The sequence below is a fragment of the Dipodomys spectabilis genome, unplaced genomic scaffold (assembly GCF_019054845.1).
Source record: "Dipodomys spectabilis isolate Male_0828 unplaced genomic scaffold, ASM1905484v1 ptg000157l, whole genome shotgun sequence".
Lineage (NCBI taxonomy): Eukaryota > Metazoa > Chordata > Mammalia > Rodentia > Heteromyidae > Dipodomys > Dipodomys spectabilis.
This window is the reverse complement of record NW_024870834.1, coordinates 5,626,697-5,648,998: the sequence shown is the minus strand read 5'-3', so window position 1 is coordinate 5,648,998 and position 22,302 is coordinate 5,626,697. Positions and strand designations below refer to the sequence as shown.

Here is a 22,302-nt window from a genome sequence, read left to right as displayed (position 1 = left end):
CACTAGTCCTCCAAAGGCCCCGCTCCCCACCCAGCTAGCTAAAAGGCAGAACCAACGGCAGATCAGCCCTTTCAGCTGAATGGACATTTCTAGATCAAGGATGAAAATAGGCACAGGTGGCTCATATCTATACTCCTAGCTACTCAAGAGGTTGAGATCTAAGGATCATGGTTCAAAGCCAGCCCTAACAAAAAAATTCCAGATACTACCTCCAATTAACCAGCAAAACATCAGACTGGAGGTATGGCTCCAGTGGTAGGGTGCCAGCCTTGAATAATAAAGCTGAGAAAGTGCAAAGCCCTGAGTTCAAGCCCTAGTACATGTAGGTATATGTATACACGTTGGTGTGTGCATGCACACACACCAAAAAAAAACCTATGAACATACACAGGAACACACACACACACAAAGATCAGTAATGCCAACCAACTCTAAAGTACATCTTCATTGGGATGTGGTGGCACACACTTATGATCACAGTACTGGGGCAGTTGAAGCAGAAGGATCAACATTTAGCCACCCTAGACTATATAGCCAGACCTTGCCTATAAAAAATTGAATTTAGGGCTAGGAATTTAGGGCTAGTAGAGTGCTTTGCCTAGCATCCATGAAGCCCTGGGTTCAATTCCTTAGCACCACTACACAGAAAAAGCTGGAAGTAATGCTGTGGTTCAAGTGGTAGAGTGCTAGCCTTGAGCAAAAAAGAAGGTCAGGGACAGTGCTCAGGCCCTGAGTTCAAGCCCCAGAACTGGCAAGAAACAAAAATAAATTTAAAAATTAAAAAAGAAAAAAGCTAGACAATAGTGGCTCACGCCTGTAATCCTAGCTACTCAGGAGGCTGAGATCTGATGAGCAGGGCTCCAAGCCAGCCTAGGCAGGAAAGTCTGTGAGACTCTCATGGACTCTAATTAACTATCAAAAAGCCAGAAGTAAAGGTGTGGCTCAAGTAGTAGAGCAGCAGTCTTAAGTAAAAGGCCAACAAGAGTTTAAGCCCCAGTATCAGTACTCATGCGCATGCATGAATTCATATATACACACACACACACACAAACACACACACACACACACACACAGAGTTAGGAAAAAAAAGGTTTGAAAAGAGTAAATTAGTGCTTATGTCTTCTTATTCCCCAAACTGCCCCCACAGTGGCCATTTTAAAAAGCAGAAGGGGAAACCCACTGCCACCAGAGATGAGCTATGTCCTGGGTGCTGGGTCCGGCTCAGCACTCCAGACAGCCTCCCTCCCACACAGCCTCAACTGTGGGCTGAATGCAACTGGGGCAGAAGGTACAGGGACCCCATGCGCTGAAACTTCCCTAGTCTCTAGGGTATGGTGACACATGGTGTGGAACCCTCTGCCCTGCCAAGAGGGATACCATGGACTGAGTGTGTCCCCAAAACTCATAGGGTGAAGGCCTAGCAATCCCCAGTGTGCTGGTGTTTGGAACTGAGGCTCTGGAGAAGTTTGCAGGTTGAGAGGAAGTCATGAGGATGGCACCCACCATCTCATCAGAAGATGGAGAGATTAGACTTGGGCCATGTGAAGACTCACTGAGAAGGCCGCCTTTGCAATCCAGGAAGAGCCTTCACCTGGATCCGTATCTGCCAGCAACTAGACTAGCAGCCACCGGGGCAGGGAGCACTGACGCCTGTGGCTTAAGTTTCAGGCTGTGGCATTTGTTATAGCAGCTGGAGCTAAGACAACAGGAAATGGCCACATGAACCCTGGAACAAGCCTAGTACCCCAAAGGAGATAGACAGGGATGTGGTCAAGCCTGGAACTGCCCAGTAACAGCAGAGTAAAGATGGCTCAAATTAAAATATAGGCACAGATGGCTAACAACTGTAAGGCTAGCAACTCAGGAAGCTGAGATCTGGGCATTGAGGTTTGTAGTCAGCTGGGGCAGACAAATCCATGAGAGTCTTATCTCCAATAAACAAGCAAAAAGCCAAAGTGAAGGCATGGATCAAGTAGTAAAGCACTAACTATCCCTGAGCAGAAGAACCAAGCAAGAGTGTGAGGCCTAAGTTCAAGCCTCAGTATCAGCACATACACACAAATGAAGTACAGATATAGGATCATCCATATAAGCTTCATTAAAAAGTAAAGTACACCCAACCGGCTCGGAGCCAGCCAGCGTTCTACCCCTGCCAGCGTCCTCACGGGAGCCACCAGGCCTCCAGCCTCTTACTCAAGGTGAGTAATAAACCAGACATGTCCGAAGTGGAGAAGTTTGACGGATCAAAATTGAAGAAAACGAATACTGAGGGAAAAAAAACACCCTTCCCTCAAAGGAAACTATCCAGCAGGAGGAGTGTATCCAAACACCCTAAAATGGGGATGTCCTCACAAGAGCAAGTGGCAACACCACCTGGAAGGCTTGTTTCTATAAACCTGTGTGTAGCAATTTAAGGCACCTGCAGATGGTTTCCCCACTATGTTTCCTGACTAAGAGGTCAGCAATAGCCAAGTTCCCTTAAATTTGTTTTTAAACTGAAATTCCAGACAGCAGGTGCACATCACAGTGATCTCACCATTGATGACCCTTGTGTGTAACAGAGCAAGACAGCTTTAATCTAGTAGGTGCCTTCATTGCTTCATAATCATTAAAAAGTAGAATGCTTTTGCAAAAAAAAAAAAAAAAAAAGGAAAGTGCAAGCTGGGTGCCAATGGCTCATGCCTATAATCCTAGCTATTCAAGAGGCTGAAATCTGAGGATCACAGTTTGAAGCCAGTCCAGGCAGGAAAGTCTATAACACTCTACCTCCAATTAACCACCAAATGGTGCCATGGCTCAAAGTGGTAGAACATGCTAGCCTTAAGCACAAAAGCTCAGGGACAGCACCCAGGCCTTGAGTTCAAGCCCCAGAACTCACACACACACAAAAAAAAAAAGTACAGAAAAGCCATCATGGAGGGGAGGGAAGTTCTCACATCTGCTGATATAAACAGCACGGAGCTGAGAACACGGAGAAGATGGCAGCAGCCACTTCAGGTCTGGGGCTGACAGGAAAGCACTGACTCTCTACCACATGCTTATACTAGAATTTTAATCATACGTGTTTGTTTTGTTTTGAGCCAGGGTTTCGGCAGGCGGGCCTTGAACTGTGGATCCTCCTGCTTCAACCTCTGGAGTGCTACGATTATGGTATATGCCATCACGCTGGTCCAGGTGCGCTTTTTAACAACAGCTGTCCAGAGCCATTCACAAGTCAGCAGTGAGCTGCCCAGAGAGACTTCTCGAACTGCAGCTTCGTGAGCCTGGTTTCTGTTTCCAGTGCTCCTCCCATCAACTGACCAACGACGCTCCTTACAGCCTCGTGGAGCACAGCCTCATGCCCTGCCCGGCTCCAATGTACTGCCTGCAGCCATCTCCACACCGCAGCCCCACAGTCCTCACGGCTGGACAGAGGGGCTGAGCTCTGACCCCAGTTGAAGTTGGACAGCACACCACAAGGGCCAAGAGGTTATTCTGGAGTAGATAACGGTCAAGTCAGCCTGCTGTCCATGGAGGCCACAGCAGAGATGGACGGTACAGTCCTGCTTTCCAGAGCTTTGCCACAGCACTGCCACATTCAGCTGCCCAACAAGCCACAGTTGAAGGGGTCCGTGCTTCTGAGAATCTGAGCACCAAGGAGAGGCACCCAGCAGGGACTGAGCAAGCCAATGGGGGGTTCTGAGCACGTCTTCTCATTGTTCCAGAGAGGAACCAAGAGGCAAGGCAGGGTAGATAGGAGAAAGGGAAACTAAATTTAATAAGTACAAAAGGGTTTCACTCAGATATTAAAACCAAAAAGTAGCTGGGTGCTGGGGGCTCAAGCCTGTAATCCAAGCTACTCAGGAGGCTGATATCTGAGGATCGCGGTTCACAGACAGCCTGGGAAGGAAAGTCTGTGAGACAAATCACAAAAAAATAAATTACAGAAAAAACCCTAAGTGGTGATATAGCTCAAGTGGTAAAGTACTAGTCTTAAGCACGTTAGGAGCAAAAGGGAGCTTACAGACAGTGCCCAGGCCCAGAGTTTAGGCTCAGGACCAGCAAAAAAAAAAAACAAGAAGTTAAAACTAAAGTCAAAACTAGCTCCCCTCCTGCCACAGCTACTTCTAGATGTTAAACTACAAGGAGATGAGACATATTCTTGTAAGGTACTATCTATATCTGCCTTCTTTGAGTTGTTAAAAAGCTACTATAGTGACTAGAGCCATGGCTCAGGTGGTAGAGTACTTAACAATGAGCTTAAAGCATCAGATATCCAGTTGTTGTGTTGTGTTGTGTTTAAAAAAAAAAAACACTACTGTAGAAAGGTAAAGTCCCTATGTTTAAGGTGGGCCTAGATCATACCTCTATGTTTTCAAGCAGATGTTTACACATCTTGCCCACCCAGACCATCTAAAGATGAGCAATTTCTTGACAGATCACGCATATTCTCCCAGCTCAGAAAGTGTAAAGGCTACAGGCAGGTCAGGCCAGCCTGCTGTCTCTGGTCATTACTACCATTTCCTGCATGGAAAGCAGGGAATGTTTCTCTTTTCTATTTCCCTCTGTTTTATCCTGTTAAACTGAAATGAACTGTTAAATTTCCACCACATGAGATTCTCCTCATTGTGAGACATCTTGAAAAGCTTTTCACAGTGGATCTCAAAGACCTGTGGTTTTGCAGGAGACTGGAAAGCTAAAGGAAGGCCTCACCTATGATCTGGTAACAGAGGGACCCAGCCCTCACCGGGCCACACCACCCCAAACCTTCACCTAGTCTCCTCGGACTCCTCTGCCTGGACCCTCAGGTAAGGAACAGCCTGGGTTTATGGGCCAGCAACCCCTTACTGGCCACTTCCTTTCCCTTCCAGGTGGAAACACTCAGTGTCCTCTTGCTGATTCCCTGGGCCTGCTCAGGACCTGGCTGTGCATATCCCTGGAGCAGAGTCCTGGGCAGGTCAGTAGCCCGCCCTAGACTGGTGCTCGCCCAGAATATGACAACCCAATCAATGGGTCACAGCTGCTCCTGGCTCAGAATCCTTCAGGATCCTGGCAGAAAGAAACCTCAGTGTTCCTCAAGCAGAACAGAGTCCAACAGCTGAGTTTGTTTAAACGTGTGGCATAATGTACAGCTGTTGCCATCTGAAACAATTCAGTGTCAAAGGTTTGCATGGTGATATAGGGATGGCAAAGGCTTCCTCCATCCTCTGAGTCCTGGGGCAACCTCTCCCAGAGCCGTGTAAAGGAAGTATCCCCACTTCTCCACCCAGCCCATGGGCCCAGCACCCAACAGAGTACTTCAGGATCAGGCTATGTGAGAAGAACGGTAAAGCCAGGGTCTTGCCTTGGGAATTGACTTGTGGGAGGCATTCATCCCTCTCCTGGGGACAGTCTTGGTAAAGAGCTGGAAGCTGGTAAAGAGCACCCCTGTCCTCACCCTACCAGCCACTGGAGCCCAGAACTAGGAGCCCTTCTGCTGCCTCCTGGCTGCCACCTCCATCCCACTGCCTCTGGGATTTTTCCCAGCTTCCCTCTGGTAGTCCACCTTGCCCACACCCAGGTCATGCAGCAGGGAGTGGAACACACCAACCCCTCCCAGCACAGTGCTAGTTCCAAGACAGGCCTGTGGCTCAGGCCGAGATGAGTCAGAATGAATCTGGTGCATGTGCATAGGGACTTGAGGGTACAAGAGAGGCCCTGGCAAAAGCCAGTGCAGCTCTGATCTCAGCTCTGCTTCCCTCTAGCTGTGTGACCTCAAGCAGGGCTCATTAGGAAACAGGTCCAGGTTGGTGATCCAGACCGAATGAGTCAGCACACTAGGAACTCAGCCCAGTGTCTGGCCCAAAATGGGGGTCACTGGTGAGCACTCACCTCACACCACACATGCCTGAGAATGAACCAAGTGGAGAGACCAGAGAAGCAGAAAGACATCTAAGTCCCTGAGTACCTCAGTCAGAACCCTCTATCCACATGGAGGTAACCATGGAGCCAACACATACCCCTGTTCAACAGGCACCAGCCACACATCAACTTGCTGCTCAGATGGTTAACCTCATAAGGACAGCTCACTTCATCTGCTGGCCCACTGAGAGTAAGGTCAGAGAAGACAGCATTAGGAACAGATCTGTGGCATGTGCTCTGTCCCTCAGATCTCATTCTTTGGGCAGTCCCAGGCCTTTGCTGACGCAGAAGCACCTACAGAACTGCATGTACCCCAAACCCAAATGGCTGCCCAAGAGAGTATCCCAAATCCAAAGAATTCCACAAGGATAAAGGAACATCCACTGGGATGGAGGGGTTACCAACAGCCTGGCCCATTAGCAAAAATAACATCCTGGCTAGGAACAGAGCCTCCCAATGAGAGCTGAGAACAGAACCATCGCAGGCCTCACATTCCTTGGGCTCTCTGGGGACAAGGGAGGCTCACTTGACCCCAGAGGTCAGGTCATACTGCCAAGTGCAGAGACCCACAGGGCCGACCCCCTGAACTTTAAGTACTCATCTGCAAGGATAGCTCTGGCTTGATGGTTCTAAAAAAAAAACTGCTCCACCAATCTCCACACCTGCAGAGCTAGGTGACTCAGGTGAGTGAGAGGCAGCCCCTCCCCACTCCCCCCCCACCCCCGCCCCACACACCATTCCTTTCAGAGAAGATCTCTAACCTGCATGGGAAAGGAAGGAAGCTGTGGCCCTCTGATATACAGCAAGGACAAGTCTTATAGGGAATAAATGAGGGCTAAGATGGGTGAAACACCTGGAATAAGCCACCTAGTAAAGAGGCCAAGTAGGGCTCAAAGTCTCCTATGAGCAGGACACAGAAATCCAGTGCCAATCTGCCCAGGGGCCTCTGAGATTACCTTCCTCCCAGATTCTAGGGTGTGCACGCAGAAGCTTCTGGTAAACAACCACTCCATCTTCATGGGCCAATCGATTTCCAACATGAGAGGCTCAGCCAGGGTCACTGAGGCAACTGGCTTGCCTAGTCAGCACAATTGCCAGGGACAAATCCCATTTTAGGAACAGAAACTAAAGACTCGGAGAGGTTGCATGGCCTAAAGTCACACAGCTGGAATGAAGCCTTGCAGCCTTTGTGTACCTGCTCCTGACCTCAAAACTCTCTCATCAGGTACCTCTGTTCTGATGACAAAATCTGCCCCAACAAGAATACGCCCCCACACCAGGTGGCTCAGGTCTGTAATCCTAGCTACCCAGGAGGCGGAGATCTGAGAATCGCAGTTCAAAGCTAGCCTGGGCAGGAAAGGCTGTGTGACTTATCTCCAATTAATCACAGAAGTGGTGCTGTGGCTGGAAGCGGTGCTGTGTCTCAAGTGGTAGAGTGCTAGCCTTGAGCAAAAGGGAGTCCATGGATAGTGCCCAAGCCTAGAGGTCAAGCCCCAGGAGAGCAAAAAAAAAAAAAAAGTACTCCCTCAAACCTTCCAGGTTTATGGGTCTTTCTAAGGAGCTTCTCAAACCTCCTTAATCCAAAAGCTGCAGTGGGTAAAGTTCCAAGGTCCCCAAGATGGCCCCCAGGGAGAGACATGACTGACAGCTGAACAGTAAGTCATTTGGCAGTGTCCATACCAACTCACAGCATTTCAACAGGTATAACTGGCAAGGGTGGTGAGATCTACCCAGAGCCAGGTTCTGGGCAGAGCGCTTTACAAAGGGGGCAGCTTATGATTTCACAGGGTTCACCTGCTACCAGCCCCTCCCCCAAAGCAAACAAGTCAACACCTGACAGCCTCCAAGCAAGCACTGCACCAAACTGAAACTGAAAAGGAGAAAGAGAATAGTAAGGGGCACGGAGAGGGCACGGATGAAGACAAGCTTAGGTATTTACAAACCAACAAACAAAAAAAATCCCTAGGGTCAAGGATTTGGCTTTTGGAGTCACTAACACTGACATTCACACTCACAACTAGTTATGAAACCCCAGGAAGGTTCTTTCCCTCCTGAGCCTGTTTCTGCATGGGGACGGAGAGCCGTCGAGGTATGTGAAGTGCCCAGTCCACATCAGCATGGAGCCGGAGCCCCGCAGGCAGGGGTTGGGTGAGTGCCAGGGATAAATGCTCTTGCACTATTTACATGCCACAGTGCAGTGTGGGGACAGCTCTGCGGTGACCAGCACTTCCAGAGGTGGGTCCCTGGACCCCTCCCCACGACAGTGGCCAGAGGGGATCTCTCCATTTACAGACCAAGGCACGAAGCTGGGCTTCGATTCCCCTCCCTCCCACTCAAGAGCAGTGAGCAACTGGACTGGGCATCCAGACTACCTTCAGCACAGGACTGAGTGTGAAGGAGGCAGAACTTCTTCCCTGCAAGAACCAGTCCTGCTGCCAGGCTGCCCCAGGTAGGTGGCAAAAGGCCCCTGAGGGAATGGCTGGCATGCTGTTCCTTTTCAAAAATCCCATAAAGAATGTTAGGACTTCAATAAAATCTTAAAGATCCTTTCAGTCAGCCAGGCGGAGTTCAAATCTGAGCTTCCCACAGGCCAGCTGTACAATGGGACTGGCTGCAGAGTCTCTGGAGTGTTCATCTTCACACAGGTTAGATGGGAGGGTAAAAGGGGGCAAAGAGGAAGTTCCACATTGCTAATTCCTCATAAAGAGATTAGTACTTAGGAGGTAGAGGATGAGGAGGAAAGGATCAAGAGTTTGAGGCCATGGGCTGGGAAGGTGGCTCAGTGGTAGAGCGCTTGCCTTGCATGCCAGAGGCCCTGGGTTCGATTCCTCAGCACCACATAAGCAAAAAGAAAAAAGCCGGAAGTGGCGCTGTGGCTCAAGTGGCAGAGCGCTAGCCTTGAGCTGAAGAGCTGAGGGACAGCGCCCAGGCCCAGAGTTCAAGGCCCCATGACTGGACCCAGAAAAAAAAAAGAGTTTGAGGCCAGTCCAAATAAAGTTGGAGAAGCCTTGTCTGAAAATGATAAAATAATAATAGTAATAATAATACACCAGAGGCATGGTTCAGTGGTAAGAGTCCTTGCCTAATATGTGTAAAGTCCTGGGTTTGATCACCAGTACAAGAGGAGGGGGTGAGGAGGGAACCCTAAGTCCAGGTCCTGAGAGGTGCCAGCCCTGTCATCCTTAACTGACTAATGGCCCTAGAAGGACTATTCTTGCCTGGCACGTAGCAGGCTCCCACTGCGTACCTGTCGCATGGGCAGGTGAAGGAATGAGTGCTTTAAACAGAGAAATGCCAGTCCCAGCCCAGATTGATTCCAGGCAGAGGGAAGGCCATGGGACTGCACTAGGACAAGTGCCCCAGGGTGGGACCGGATGTTTCCTCGTGTCTGTGGGCCAGCTCTGGCTGCTGGATGGAAAGACTGTGAGGCAGAAATGAAAGTGAAATTGCCACAGCGCCACATTCTGCACCCCCACACCCCCAGCCCTCCTGGGAAATGCCCTGGAGGACAGCAACCTTGAAAGACTCCAGGGGGCTGTCTGCCTTGACTAGGGTCCCAGCAGAGATGTCAAGGGTCCATGCCCAGCCCTGGGAGGATAGGAGGTCAAGGGGTCCTATCCTTTACCAGCACCTGCAGTACTCACTAGCCCCAGTGGTGCAATGCCCACTTTACAGAGGGAAGAGAGAGGCTGTCATCTGTAGCCAGTTGGCCAAGTCTTGAGTTCTGAGTTCACTGTCATCTCACCACCCACTGCTCACCTAAGGCTAACAACTGCAAGAGAGCATGCTCAGAAAAAAATCCTGGATTTTCCTCTGAAGCTGGTGGAACCAGTGTGGTTCCAGGAGTCAACCAAGTCTCAGTAAATCCCTGCTCTACGCTCAGTGCTGGTGACCAGGTAGGTCTCACTCGGGGCCTCTCCAGAGTCAGTCACGCCCCTCACAAATAGAAACATGTCTCCCACCTTGGAGGGTAGGTTTCCAGTCCACAGGCATGGCTGGCTGTACAGTGAGAAGGAAACTCCACCCAGAGAGAAACCAAGAGGCCCACATTGTTTTACCCCTCATAAAGAGCCCCCGCAGCTTCTCAGTAGCCTGAGATCTGGTGTGAGGCGCTGGTGAACGAGGGAGAAGGGGTAAGTGGCCCCTGTGAGGTCAGCAGCCACCTGAACAGGCCCAATGTCCGGTTTCCCAGCATGGAGCCTGAATGACCCTAGACGCACAAAGATGGCTGCTGAGGAGTCCACGGGTTAATGGCAGAAACCACGAAGGAAGACACCTCCGGCTGCTCTGGCCTGGTAATCAGGGTCACATCTAGCCAGCTGGTCCCTGGGAATGTCTCCTGGACAAAAGTGGTACCTTTCAGCAACACCTTTCAGTCCAGGGTAAACTTGCAGCCAGAGCAAAAAATGCTAAAAGATGGAGAGATAAGGGATTTCCCAAAAGGAAAGCCCTTGTGGGGTGTGGCTCCAACAAGACATGGGATGATTTGGCTACTACTAGACTACTGTCACCCAGTGTGGGGAGACAGGGACAAAGACTCAGGAGTCAATCACCCACAGCCGGGGCCTGCCTGGGGGAAGCCTTTGCCTCCAATATGTCCCCCTGAAGAGACCCCACCCCACGAAGCCTCCAGTAGGGACTGGCTTGGCCTTGGTTTGGATTCCATGCGGTCCACACCTGACTGCTGGAGATGAGAGGACACTTAGGAAATGACACAGAAGAAAGGCCAGGTGTTCCACAAGAAGAGCCCCAGCCCCCACCCCCCTCCCCCCTCCCCAGAGAACCCTCATCTGCCAGGGAGATTCGGACAAGCATGCACCCATCTCACCAGCAGCCCCAGGTACCTCTGGTTGGGCAAGTCTGAAGAGCACCCTAGATTCATGGTAGACAAATGACTACTGAAGAACACAAGTACCTACGCCATGGGGCACTGAGGCCTACCCTGGGCTCTGGGCAAGTGAGCTGGCCTGGGCCCACCAACCCACAGGCACAGCTGCCGACTTCACCAACACAAAGCTTGGACTGAGACAAACCAGGGGGAGCATGTGTCCCCTCCCAGAGCGCAGCTGCAGCCCCTCCAGGTGTGAGGAAGGTCATGAAGTCACTCATGTGACTTCTGTTACACTGTCGAAGAATAGGTCCTGGAGGAATACCTGCCTACAGTGGATGTGGCCTGCAGTTATACCCGAAGCCACCCGACCTTCCCAGATGACTCTGCTTGGAGCAAGGGGAACCCAGGACTCTTGACTACATAGGCAGGTCTGCAGCACCTATAGGTGGTGACCACCACCCACTGAGGCTCTTTCAGCTCCTGAAGGGAACTCTTGGCACCTCTCATTAAATGCTACCTCCTCAGAGGCCTTCTTTGATCCACATGCTATGTGGCCACTGTCACTTGGCCATAATTCTCTGTGTCCTGTAGGCAACCTGGCTGTTTGTACCTTGCACCCTGTTATATGCATCGGGTGCAGTACCTTCCCCTGCCCAGGTACAGGAGGGAGAGGACCAGCACAGGATCACCAGGCCAACACTAGGGATTTGATGAGTGACTGAAGGAATGAAGCCAAAGAGCTCTTTCCTGACCAGGAATCACCCACTTGCTCCCTGGGGCATCCTTCTGGCCCAGTTAGAAGTAAATTGCTGAAAGAGAGAGGAGAGAGAGAGGAGAAAGAGAAGGATAAAGGGAGGGAGGAGGAAAGAGAGGGAGAAAAGGAGAGGGTGAGAGGGAGAGAGGGAAAGGAGAAGGTGGGATGAAGAGAGGGAGAGAAGGAGAGGAAGAGAGGGGGAGAGAAGAGAGGGAGGAAGGAGGGAGAGAGAGAGACAGAGAGAGACAGACAGACAGACAGACAGAGACAGAGACAGAGAGAGAGAAATTATATGTCCTGGAGCTTGAACTCAGAGCCTTGGTACTGTAAACTGCCCAAGTCTCTCCCTTCCTAGAACCCAGTGTGTCTGTCTGTGTGTTGGTCCTGGAGCTTGAACTCAGGGCCTGGGCACTGTCCTTGAGATTTCTTGCTCAAGGCTAACACCTTGCCAATTGAGCCACACCTGCACTTCCAGATTTTCTTTCTTTTCTTTTTTTTTTTTTTTTTGCAGGTTAAGTCTCATGGACCTTCCTGCTCAGGCTGGCTTTGAACCATGATCTTCAAATCTCAGCCTCCCAAGTAATTAGTATTATAGGCATGAGCCATGGGTGCCTGGCTGGAGTCCACTTTTTAAAGGAGAGACAGACAACAAGCAGGCAGTATGCAAGTCAGAAAGAACTAACCCAGTAGCTGGGGTTCACAAAGCATTATTGAAAACGTAGTAAAAGAAAGAAAAGAGATGTCACCCAGAAGATCAGTGTTTGGGAAGGCCTTCCGACACAGCAGTGTCCAAACTTAAGTGTGGGTGGACAGTTACGGGTGGGTCCCCAGCTAAAGGCTGAGAGGGAAGGGAGAGCTGGGGAAGAGTCTGGGATTGCCTCCTGAGAAGGATCCTCAAATCTCCATAACTTATCCCCACTCAACCTTAAAAGCAGGTAGGGGGAGGGGGTATTCCCAGAGGCTGTCACAGTCCTCAGGCTGGCACTGTGAGGGGCCCAAACACACCAGCCTGTGAGGCCCTGCCGGAGAGACAGAGGCCACAAAGGCTGCTTTCTGAGGAGACAAAGCATCAGACTGGATTCAAACAGCCCAATGGGAACCGCCAGGCCTGCTCAACAGGCACCTTCATTTACAACCCCCAGGAAGGGCTTGTTTACAAGGGCTTTAGCCAGCAGTGGTGGGAGAGGAACTGGCCTAGGGCAAGGGCCAGCCCCCTTCCACAGCTCCTCGGTGTGACCTGACCTACCCACGGCTCCCTTCAATCCTCTCAGGACTCAAAGCTCTCCTCAAAGCAAGGCCACACCCATGTGGGCTCCAGTGGTCCCAGGACCCTTGGAGGGGGAAGGCTGGGGGAAACAATTCAGGAAGAGAGGAGGAAGGTATTTAAGACAGTGACTTTGCAGATAAGGAATATAGTGTGTAGTTAGTTCCTAAGCGACAATTTGCTTTCTAAGTGAATATCACTTTTTTAATACATTTTTTAATTGTTATTATAAAGAAGATGCACAGAGGGGTTAGTTACATAAGTCAGGTAACGAGTACATTTCTTTTTGGACAGTATCACTTTTAAAAAGCAGTTGGCATAGCATTCCCTCAACAACTAGCTTACCAGGCAGTCAAATTAAAGGTAGAACAGATTCAACTGTTCAGAAACTGCACTCCTGAGACACTTCACTGGGCTTTTACTGAATGTTCAGAACTGCTAAACCATGTAGGAGGAAAAGAAAAAGAAACTATGGCCCAAAGCTTAGGCACATAGGTGGCCAGCCAGGCCTGGTGGCTGCCTAGAGCCTGGTCAGCCCCAACAACATGGAGAATCTGTTGGCTTCGCTAGCATAAAAGAAATGCAGACCAAGTACCACTTCTCACCCCTGCATCCGTCCTACACTGCGCTGGGGCACAGATGGGTGATGCACCCCCACTCACTGTCACTGGGACTGAAATGGTAGAACCTGGGACCATTTCTCTGTGAGTAGTTTCGAGACCTGAAAGCAAAAGTAAGATGCCTGCCCTTTGACCCAGCCTGCAATGCACACAAGACAGGGAGCAGAGTACACATTATTAATCCCAGAAGAAGAATACCACTCTGTGCTAAAGACCTGGACCATGCTGTCATTTCTTGAGACAATATCCAGAACTCTCTCTGAAGGAAGTTTCTCGAAGACATGGTCCACAGTAATTAACAAGTGCAAGATGGCCAGTGTGCAGATGGTACACAGGGCCTCCCTCCCATGTGCGCAGCTGTGGGGACTGTGTGCCAACACAACTCCCCTGAGTAGCTGAAGTCAGGACCAAGAAAGGGACAGGCTGACTTCACATTGTGTGAATTGTTGACATATACCTAAATACTTAAAAAGGAGCCAGGCACGGGTGGCTCACGCCTGTAGTCCTCACTACTCAGGAGGCTGAGATCTGAGGATCTCTGTTCAAAGCCAGCCTGTGCACAAAAGTCCCAGTGAAACTCTTCACTCAAAAACCAGAAGTGAACTGTGGCCCAAAGTAGTAGAATGCTAGCCTTGAGCAAAAAGAGCCCGGAGGGGCTGGGAAGGTGGCTCAGTGGTAGAGCACTTGCCTTGCTCTACCGCTTGCAAGCACGAGGCCCTGGGTTCAATTCCTCAGCACCACATAAGCAGATAAAGCCAGAAGTGGCACCATGGCTCAAGTGGTAGAGTGCTAGCCTTGAGCTGAAGGGCTGAGGGACAGCGCCCAGGCCCAGAGTTCAGGCTCCACAACCGACAAAAAAAAAAAAAATCCAACAAAATACAAGAAGTGTTAGCTAGCAAGGGAAGTATCATCACTAAGGAGCTTTGGTATTTTCAGGAAACCCAAAACAAATTTCTCAATGACCCAACAAAAAAAACAAGAGTAGCACCTTGCATTCATATAGATTTCTCACTCCCCATCCCACATAAAATAGATAAGGAACAGGGCACAAGTGGCTCACACCTGTAATCCTAGCTAATTAGGAGATTGAGATCTGAGGATCACAGTTCAAAGCCAGCCTAGGCAGGAAAGTCCGTGAGACTCTTATCTCCATTTAACCACCAGAAAACCAGAAGTGGTGCTGTGGCTCAAGTGGTAGAATGCTTGCCCTGAGCCGAAGAGCTGAGGGACAGTGCCCCAGGCCCAGAGTTCAAGCCCTACAACCAACAAAAAGAAAAAAGAAAAATTGATACAGATAATACTCACTGAGGGCAATGGGAGGGAACCATCAGATTCAGGGCTGTGTGTTAAGGATAGGCCCCTCTGTAGTAAGCCCACAGACCTGAGGTTCAACTCTACAATCTCTCCACCTCAGCAAGGTGGTCAAGTAGCATGCCTCACAGACCTTGCTTGCGAGGTTGATTTGCAAGGCTGGGTCGTGGATACCCCTATGTGCAAAGCAAGCCTAGGTCTTGACTCCTCCCTCCTCTGCAGATACAAAATAGGGGCAAATCCAGCCACTGAAATGAAAAAAAAAAAAAAAGCCAACCCCATAGGACACTATCATTCAATTCTACTTCCTTCAGCAAAATCTTCTATAAAAATTCCAGCCCAGAATGTTATCATCCCAGCAAAAAGCAACACTTGAGATGGCCCTGTTTCAAAAGCAGAAAAAGGACTGAACCCTAGCATGTATAGTACCTAGCATGTACCACATCTTGAGTCTATCCATAGCACATCCAGAGAAAGAAAGAGCACTACCAGGCATGGTAGTACCTAACTATAATCTCAGCAGACGGGAGGCTGAGGCAGGAGGATCAAGTTCAAGGCCAATCTAGGATATATAGTAAGACTATATCTAAAAAACAAAACAAAACAAAAAAGTCGAACCCTAGGAGAAGGGACAAGCCCAGTGGCACCTTCTCTCCCTGGCATGCCTCCAGGGCCTGTTTATCATCCACACAAAACTCTCAGCCCCATGAGGGCAGGGGATCCTAGCTACACCCCAAACAACAGACAACCTAACACCAGGCCTGGACTCTAGAAGGTGCTTGATAAATGTGAGCATAGACAACTCCTGGTCTCTTCCAGGAAATGTATGAAGGGTACCTGGAGGTAAAGACACAGCAGTAATGTGATCCGAGAATGGCCCGAGCACGTTTCCCACAAGCTGAGTGGGTCCAGCTGGACTCCAGGTTTCTCAAGGCCAAGAACCTTCAGAAACCTCCACGAATGTCTGGCTTAACTGAGCAAGGAAGACACTTAACAAGGAGGCTATGTACACAGGTGGAAAGACCCTGAGCCTGAACTCAGGGAAACACTCTAATAGCTTTGCTGTGCTCTACATTCCCTGAACCTCAGTTTCCTCTATCACTGTCCTGAGATGAGGTAAATACAAGCATCTCACCAAAAGCAAGAGTAAAAGCTGGGCACCAAACCTCAAGCCCTGTAACACTCCCTATTTGAGAAGTGGAGATCATGAGATCTTGGTTCAAGGCCAGCCAGGGACTAAAAAAAGTTTGCAAGAGCTGGGAGCTGGTGGCTCATGCCTGTAATCCTAGCTACTCAGGAGGCTGAGATCTGAGGATCACAGTTCAAAGCCAACCCAGGCAAGAAAGTCTCTGAGACTCTTATCTCCAACTAACCACCAGAAAATTGGAAGTAGCGCTGTGGCTCAATGGGTAGAGCACTAGCCTTGAGCTAAAGAGCTGAGGGATAGTGCCCAGGCCTGTTTCAGACCCCATGACTGACAGACCAAAAAAAAAAAAAAAGCTGATGGGGGGTTGGGGATTTACCTTAGTGGAAGAGCACTTGCCTGGCAAGTGCAAGGCCTTATGTTCGGTCCCCAGCTCTGTGCAAAAAAAAAGAAAGAAAAGAAAAAAGAAAAGGAAAGAAAAAGAAACTAATACAAAAAGGGCTAATGTAGTGGTTCAAGACCACTTAATACTGCCTAGAAAGCACAAGGCCCTGAGTTCAAACTTCAGTATTACCAAAAATAAAAAATAAAAATTACTTTAGCCAAGCACTGGTGGCTCAATCCTGTAATCCTAGCTACTCAGGAGGCTGAGATCTGATGATCATGGTTCTAAGTCAGCCTTAGCAGGAAAGTCTGTAAGACTCTTATCACCAATGAATCACAGAAAAAGCTGGAAGTGGTGTTGTAGCTCAAGTTATAGAGTGCTATTCTTGAGTAAAAGGAGCTTAGGGACAACTCCTAGGCCCAGAGTTCAAGCCCCTGGACTAGCAAAAAAAAAAAAAGGAAAAGAAAAAGATAACATTTACCCACATCTTATATCAAACTGCTTCACAAAGCCACATGCCTCTCTTATATAGGTCTTCCTGCAGGTAAGAGAAGATGAGCTAGACGAAATGCACAAAAATGGATGCACACAGGAGCTGGCAGCTATTCAGCAGCAAGGAACTGAGAATTAAATGTAAAATTCACATGAAGCCATCCAGTATTTTCTACCTATGCTTTAGCCTCTCCCACTCCCCTCTGGGCACAGTGAAACAAGCCACCCAGAGAGGAGGTGACAGAGCCGCAAAGTCACTCCAAGGTGAGGGGCAGAGCGGAAAGATAGGAGGGGCAAGTGAACTCAACCAGAGCCACATCCCTAGAAGAGGGGAAGACACAGGAGGAACAGGAACAAATAGTTATCACAAGCTGATTCAAAGGCCCATCTGCTGCTAGCCAGAGGCCCCATCCTACTAGAACAAACATTGAAAAGGCCTGGCTCTCCTACCAGCCTAAGGTAGGTGGGGCACTTCTCAGGACTTAGTTCCAGTACTGAAGTGACTGAGAAGCAACTGCTCCCTCAGAGAACAAGGGCATCATTACACTTGCAGAGGGCACAGCTCAGCCTTGTAAGGAAAGTGTCTCTGGGGACAAAGTAGCAGCAGCTGGATTCTGGGGGAAGATAAGGAGAGCAAGGGTGCCTTCTGCTGAGGGCAGGCTTTGCTCTCTGAGCAAGTCTCAAGGTCCCTGGAGTAGACTCACAGAAAGGAGAAGTCTGGAGCCTGCCCCAGACAAGGCTAGGTGAGATGGTCTCTTCCTGGTTGAGGAAACATTTTCACAAGGTCTTACATCCAACTAAACATCTCCTCCCATTCCAGCCAAGCAATTCTCTCTGGAACTAATACTGCCCCAAACATTCGGAGCAGAGTTCAAGTCATTTCCCAACATCCCTGGCTTTTTTCACTACAGAATTCACAGACAATTCCCCATTCTTCTAATAAAAAAGCATTTCAGACCTATATTCTGAACATCAAAAATGACAATGTCCATCTAGAATGTCTCTGGGGCTGCTAAAATCACATGGGTATTCACACCCAACAAAACAACAGCAAAGGTTCAGGTCACCAACAGTTGGTGCGTTTGCAGCAAGAACAGAGACGCGGCCACTAGGGGGCACTGCCCTGGAAGTAATAAGGAAACAACTGAGAAACTCTTTGGTGTTTTCTTTTCCTTCTTAAGCTTAAGCAACAAAACATCTAAAGCTTTGCCAAAGAAAACACAAAGTGGGCGCCCTGGGGTTCTAGAATGACCCAGAGACCTTCTGCCTCCTCTTTGAAGCAATACTTTGGCAGAGGAAGGCAACTAGATCTTAAACTCAACAACCCTTCCAAAGAAAGGCTTCTGATTTCTCCTAGATCAATTGACAACAAGGGCTGTCCTGAGCCCCCCAGCCCCTTAAAAGCAGAGAGGTCCACAAGAAGGACAAGCCAATCTATAGGTCTGGGATGAGGACCCAGCTCTGGGACTTGGCTAGGGCTGTTTTAAGGCATACCAAGCCAAGGACAAGCCTCAAGTTTGGGCTGTAGACACTGGATGACACAGACAGCAATCAGTAAAAAGCATGCAAGGGATTATCTGGGCTTTCCCAAGTCTTCTATACAGCAGGGGGAGCTCCAGTGCCTCACGTCAGAACTGGACTTTCAGAACATGCCCAAGGGCTTCTCCAAATTTCTTCACCCTTTCCACAAGTGTGTATATACACAGTATAATGTTCAATATCCTTTTTTAATGTTCCAAAAGCCCTGGGTTTTTCAAAACTCTGCGAGTACATTCCTTCTCATTTCCTTGTGAATTCTGGGCCACGCTGCACACCCTACTGACTATGAAAAGCCTGCTTTTTCCTAAGAAGCCTGTCTGGGAGACGGCAGCCAAACCCACACAGGGACCAAGGGGTGCAGGACCAACCGAGCCTCTGCTCCTCGTGCACCTGTGGAGAGCCAGGAGGGGAACTGGGGAGCTCCCTGCCAGGCCTGCCTGTGTGTGTGCCACTTCAGATTACCACTTGCCCTCTGCAACAAGGCTAAGAAAATCCAACTGATCTGGGGACTCCACCAGGGACAAAAATGCAAGTGGGGCCCCTCTTCAAAAATCTATCAAGTGGAGGCTGCATAGCAAGAGGGTTGCACCAGGAGTTCGCAGGGGCCGGTTCTCAGGCACTCACGGAGAGGGGGCATATTGGAGAGCTTTTCAGAGGCAAGTCAGTTGTGGAGCAAGGCAAGCACACCTGACCCGAGACTCGGTGCTGCTTCTGTATTTGATTAAGAATCAGATCTATGAAAGCCTCCAACACAGTGAGAAGGGGGAGCCCAGCCCCGAAGACCATTGTACCCCATTATCCATGTATTTATCCAGTACCCTCTGCACCACTCCCAGGCGAGGTACCCCACCCCTCTTGCTGATGAGCCCCTCTTCTCAGACACGTGGCCCCGAATCACCACCCCGGCCCATTCGCAAGGCTACTGCGAAGCTCTAATGAGACAGCAAATCAACACACACAAGCCAAGTACAGCTCCTCGCCTCGACTGTGCTTAAATGGGTGTCATGCAATGACAGCGTGAGGGGCTGAGCACAGGAGGGGCGCGTAGTAGGTGCTCCACACACGCCGGCACCCTTCTCCACTAAAGGGAAAGGAGGCAGAAGAGGAAAAACCGCCGGTCCAAAAGTACCTTTAAGCCCCTGGCAGGCAGCGTGGGCTCCCCAGCCTCCCGGGTCCCACCGTCAACCCCAGCCGCGCTCCCACCGCGTCCAGGGCGGCTGGGGGAGCTCGTGGGCGGGCCACGGTGCACCTGAGTGCGTCGGTCCGAGCCCATCGCCCACGCTGGCCGCGGATTTCCTCGGGCACAGCCTGTGGCCCCACGACCACCTCGCGGCTCGGAAGCAGCCTCCCTGCGCACCGCTCCTTCCCGTTTGGCTCTCGCGTCCCCAGCCGCCGCAGGGGCTGCGCCGGGCGCGGGCCGGGGGTCCCCGGGTGCCGGCGCCGGGTCCCTCCTTACCTGCACAGCTCGGCGAAGGCCTGGAAATTGAGCTTCTTGATTTTCTTCTCGCTCAGCCAGTAGCCAACCCTCTTCCCTTTCAGGAAGGTCTGCATCTTCCTCCTCGGGCGGGGAGTCTGGGTCCGGAGGAAATCGCCCACAGGCCGAGAGCGGGGCCGGCGCGCGCCGCGAGCGTGCGGGAACCTCCTCCGGTGGCGGGGACGCGGAGCGGGCTCCGGCGCGCGGTCCTGCCGGGAGGGGCGGCGGGGCGGGGCCGGGGGCGTGGTCAGGGCGGGGCGGGGCCTCGGCGGGGCGGGGCGGGGCCGGGCGGGGAGGAAGGCTCGGCGCCGCGCGCCACTGGCCGGGCCGCGCGGGCTGGGCCGCCCCCGCCGCTCGCGGGACTCGGCGCCCGCCAGTCCGCCCGCCGGACCCGCGGGCTGCGCCGGGGCCCCGGGGAGGGGGGCCGGGCCTCCGCGGGCACCGCCCCGCACGCCCTCCCGTCCCGCACGCCCTCCCGCGGCGGAGGCGGCCACGCGCCGCCCGAGCCCCGGTCGCCTCCCTGCCCGCCCGCGCGGGGTCCCCACCCTCCAGGCTTGCGCCGCGTTCGGCCGTTCCGAGCCGGGCGTGAGCCTTCCAGGCGCGCAGGGGCGCCGCGGGGCGCACGCGGCCCCCCTTCCCCGCCCGCGGTCCTCACCCGCCGCGTCCTCGCGCGCAGCCCCCCGCGCACACCCGGGCCCGGCGCACCGGGCCGCCGCGGGAGCCCGCCGGGCGGCCGAGCCGGCGCGGGCAGCCGCCAGGGGGCAGCGCCGCCGCCTCTTAAAGGCGCCGCGCCGGCCCTGGTAATTGGGCGCTCGTCTGTGGCGCGGTGGAGCGTGCTGGGTGGGTGTCGTTTAGGCGGCCCTTACCGAGTGGCTTGGCCCTGACCGAGGCGGGCAGTGGGGGGACATCGTGACTGTCATTTGGGGGTGGCGGGGCCGCTGACCTTCGTTCCTCGGAGCACCTCCGGATCCCCAGCGGGACTGAGCCCCCACCCCACCCCCAAGGCAATCCATCGCCGCCGCCGCGGCCCGGCGACACCGCCTCTCCTCGGTGAAGGAAGCGAGCCAGCCCTGGCCTGGGAAGATGACCACCGACTCACACTCTGACCCAGGGAGGAGGAGATGGGGCTTGGAGGCAGCAAGGATGAGCAGGGCATCCCCCGCAAGAGCCTTTCCTAAGGCGGGTGCTGGGCTAGAAGTGGACGCCAGACTCGGCATGCCTGTCCTCAGAGAGCTCCAGGCATGGGGCGGCGTCCTTGTCCCTCCCCAGGCCCAGGGTTCCCGAGGCAGGGCTCAAGAAAGTTTCAAGGGAGACCTTTACGGTGGTCTTAAGGGAATAAGGGAGATTTTGACGGCTTTGAGATATGGAGGTGGGAGAGGGCAGAAATGAAAGGACCAAGTGTTAGGAAATGACAAAGACGTCCTTGATCTGGCTGGAGTCTAGCTCCTCTGAGTCTTTCTGCCTCTTGATCTTGACCTTGGGCTCTGTCCTTGGCCCTCTTAGGCCAGTTTTATAGAGAATCCTGCTGAGCCAGGGAAGTTCACCACCTATGGTATCCCATCACCTTGGATCCGATCATCCTGGAAGGCCTCCCTACAGTAAAAATCCTGTTAGTCCGCTGAGCCAGAATCCTGGGAGTCCTGAGGTTTCCACTTGGTAATTTTCCATGCACAGGTCCCCAAGTCTACTCCTTGGCTATAAATACCCACTTTTCTCTATGGTTGTTTTTTCCCCCTCTAGTCAGAGGGGAGGCTCAGTCTTTCTCCTACTACAGACTGTCCCCTTCTTTGCCATCTTTTATTCACATCTTTTTTTTTTTTTCTTTAATGGGAAAAAAAAACGGGTAGAGTGTAAAAAGGATGCCAGTTTATCAGAGACAGAGCTCTCCAGTGAACCAGAGGCTGTCATCCTAGGCCACTGGACTCTACGAGGGAATGAGGGAACAGCATTAAGATGAGCTCTGTGCCTTAGGAATGCTGTTTCTGGGGGAGATAGCGCAACATCATCCCAGGGCTGATGAAGCAAATGGAAGCCAGGAAGGAAAAAAGAAGTCAGGAGGCAACAATAAACACTTTTTGGTTGAAGTTAACAGAAAATTTCTTACACAGGCATAGTCTTCAAGTGCTCCAGTGTGCTTGGAGCAGGGAGCTGTGACGCTGGGTAACACAGGAGGCTACCTGGAGCCTTTCACTCATTCAACAAAAGCAGGGGGCCAAGAGTATGGCAGAGATCTGCTGAGCACTGGGGTTCAGAAGTAACTGAGGCTGAGGTCCCAGAAAAAAAAATACAGGCATTGATTTGAAATGTGCAATGAGAATATGAAGAAAAGGAAGCAGGTACCCTGATCTGCTTAGCTAAGGGATTTGACACTTTGGCATTGGATGTGGGAGTATGAATAGGTGTCTATACACTAGGTACAGGTGGCTGGCTCATGCCTGTACTTCTAGCTACTCAGTGGCTGAGAGCTGAGAATCACAGAAGCCAGCTCAGGCAGAAAAGCCTGTGTGATTCTCATCTCCAATAAAGCACAAAAATATCTGGTGCTGTTGCTCAAGTGGTAGAGTGCCAACCCTGAGCAAAAAAGTTCAGGGACAGTGTCCAGGCTCTG

At 51.4% G+C, this 22,302-nt stretch overlaps 1 protein-coding gene across 1 annotated transcript in view; it reads right to left on the bottom strand.

The window, feature by feature from the left end:
- Positions 1 to 19,905, bottom strand: part of Itpk1 (inositol-tetrakisphosphate 1-kinase) — a 130,618-nt gene extending 110,713 nt beyond the window's left edge. Inside the window, 1 exon segment of the mRNA XM_042692760.1 lies at positions 19,677 to 19,905. Coding sequence (XP_042548694.1) covers positions 19,677 to 19,771 — 95 coding nt within the window. The 5' untranslated portion in view covers positions 19,772 to 19,905.
- Between the last annotated feature and the right edge of the window lie 2,397 nt (positions 19,906 to 22,302).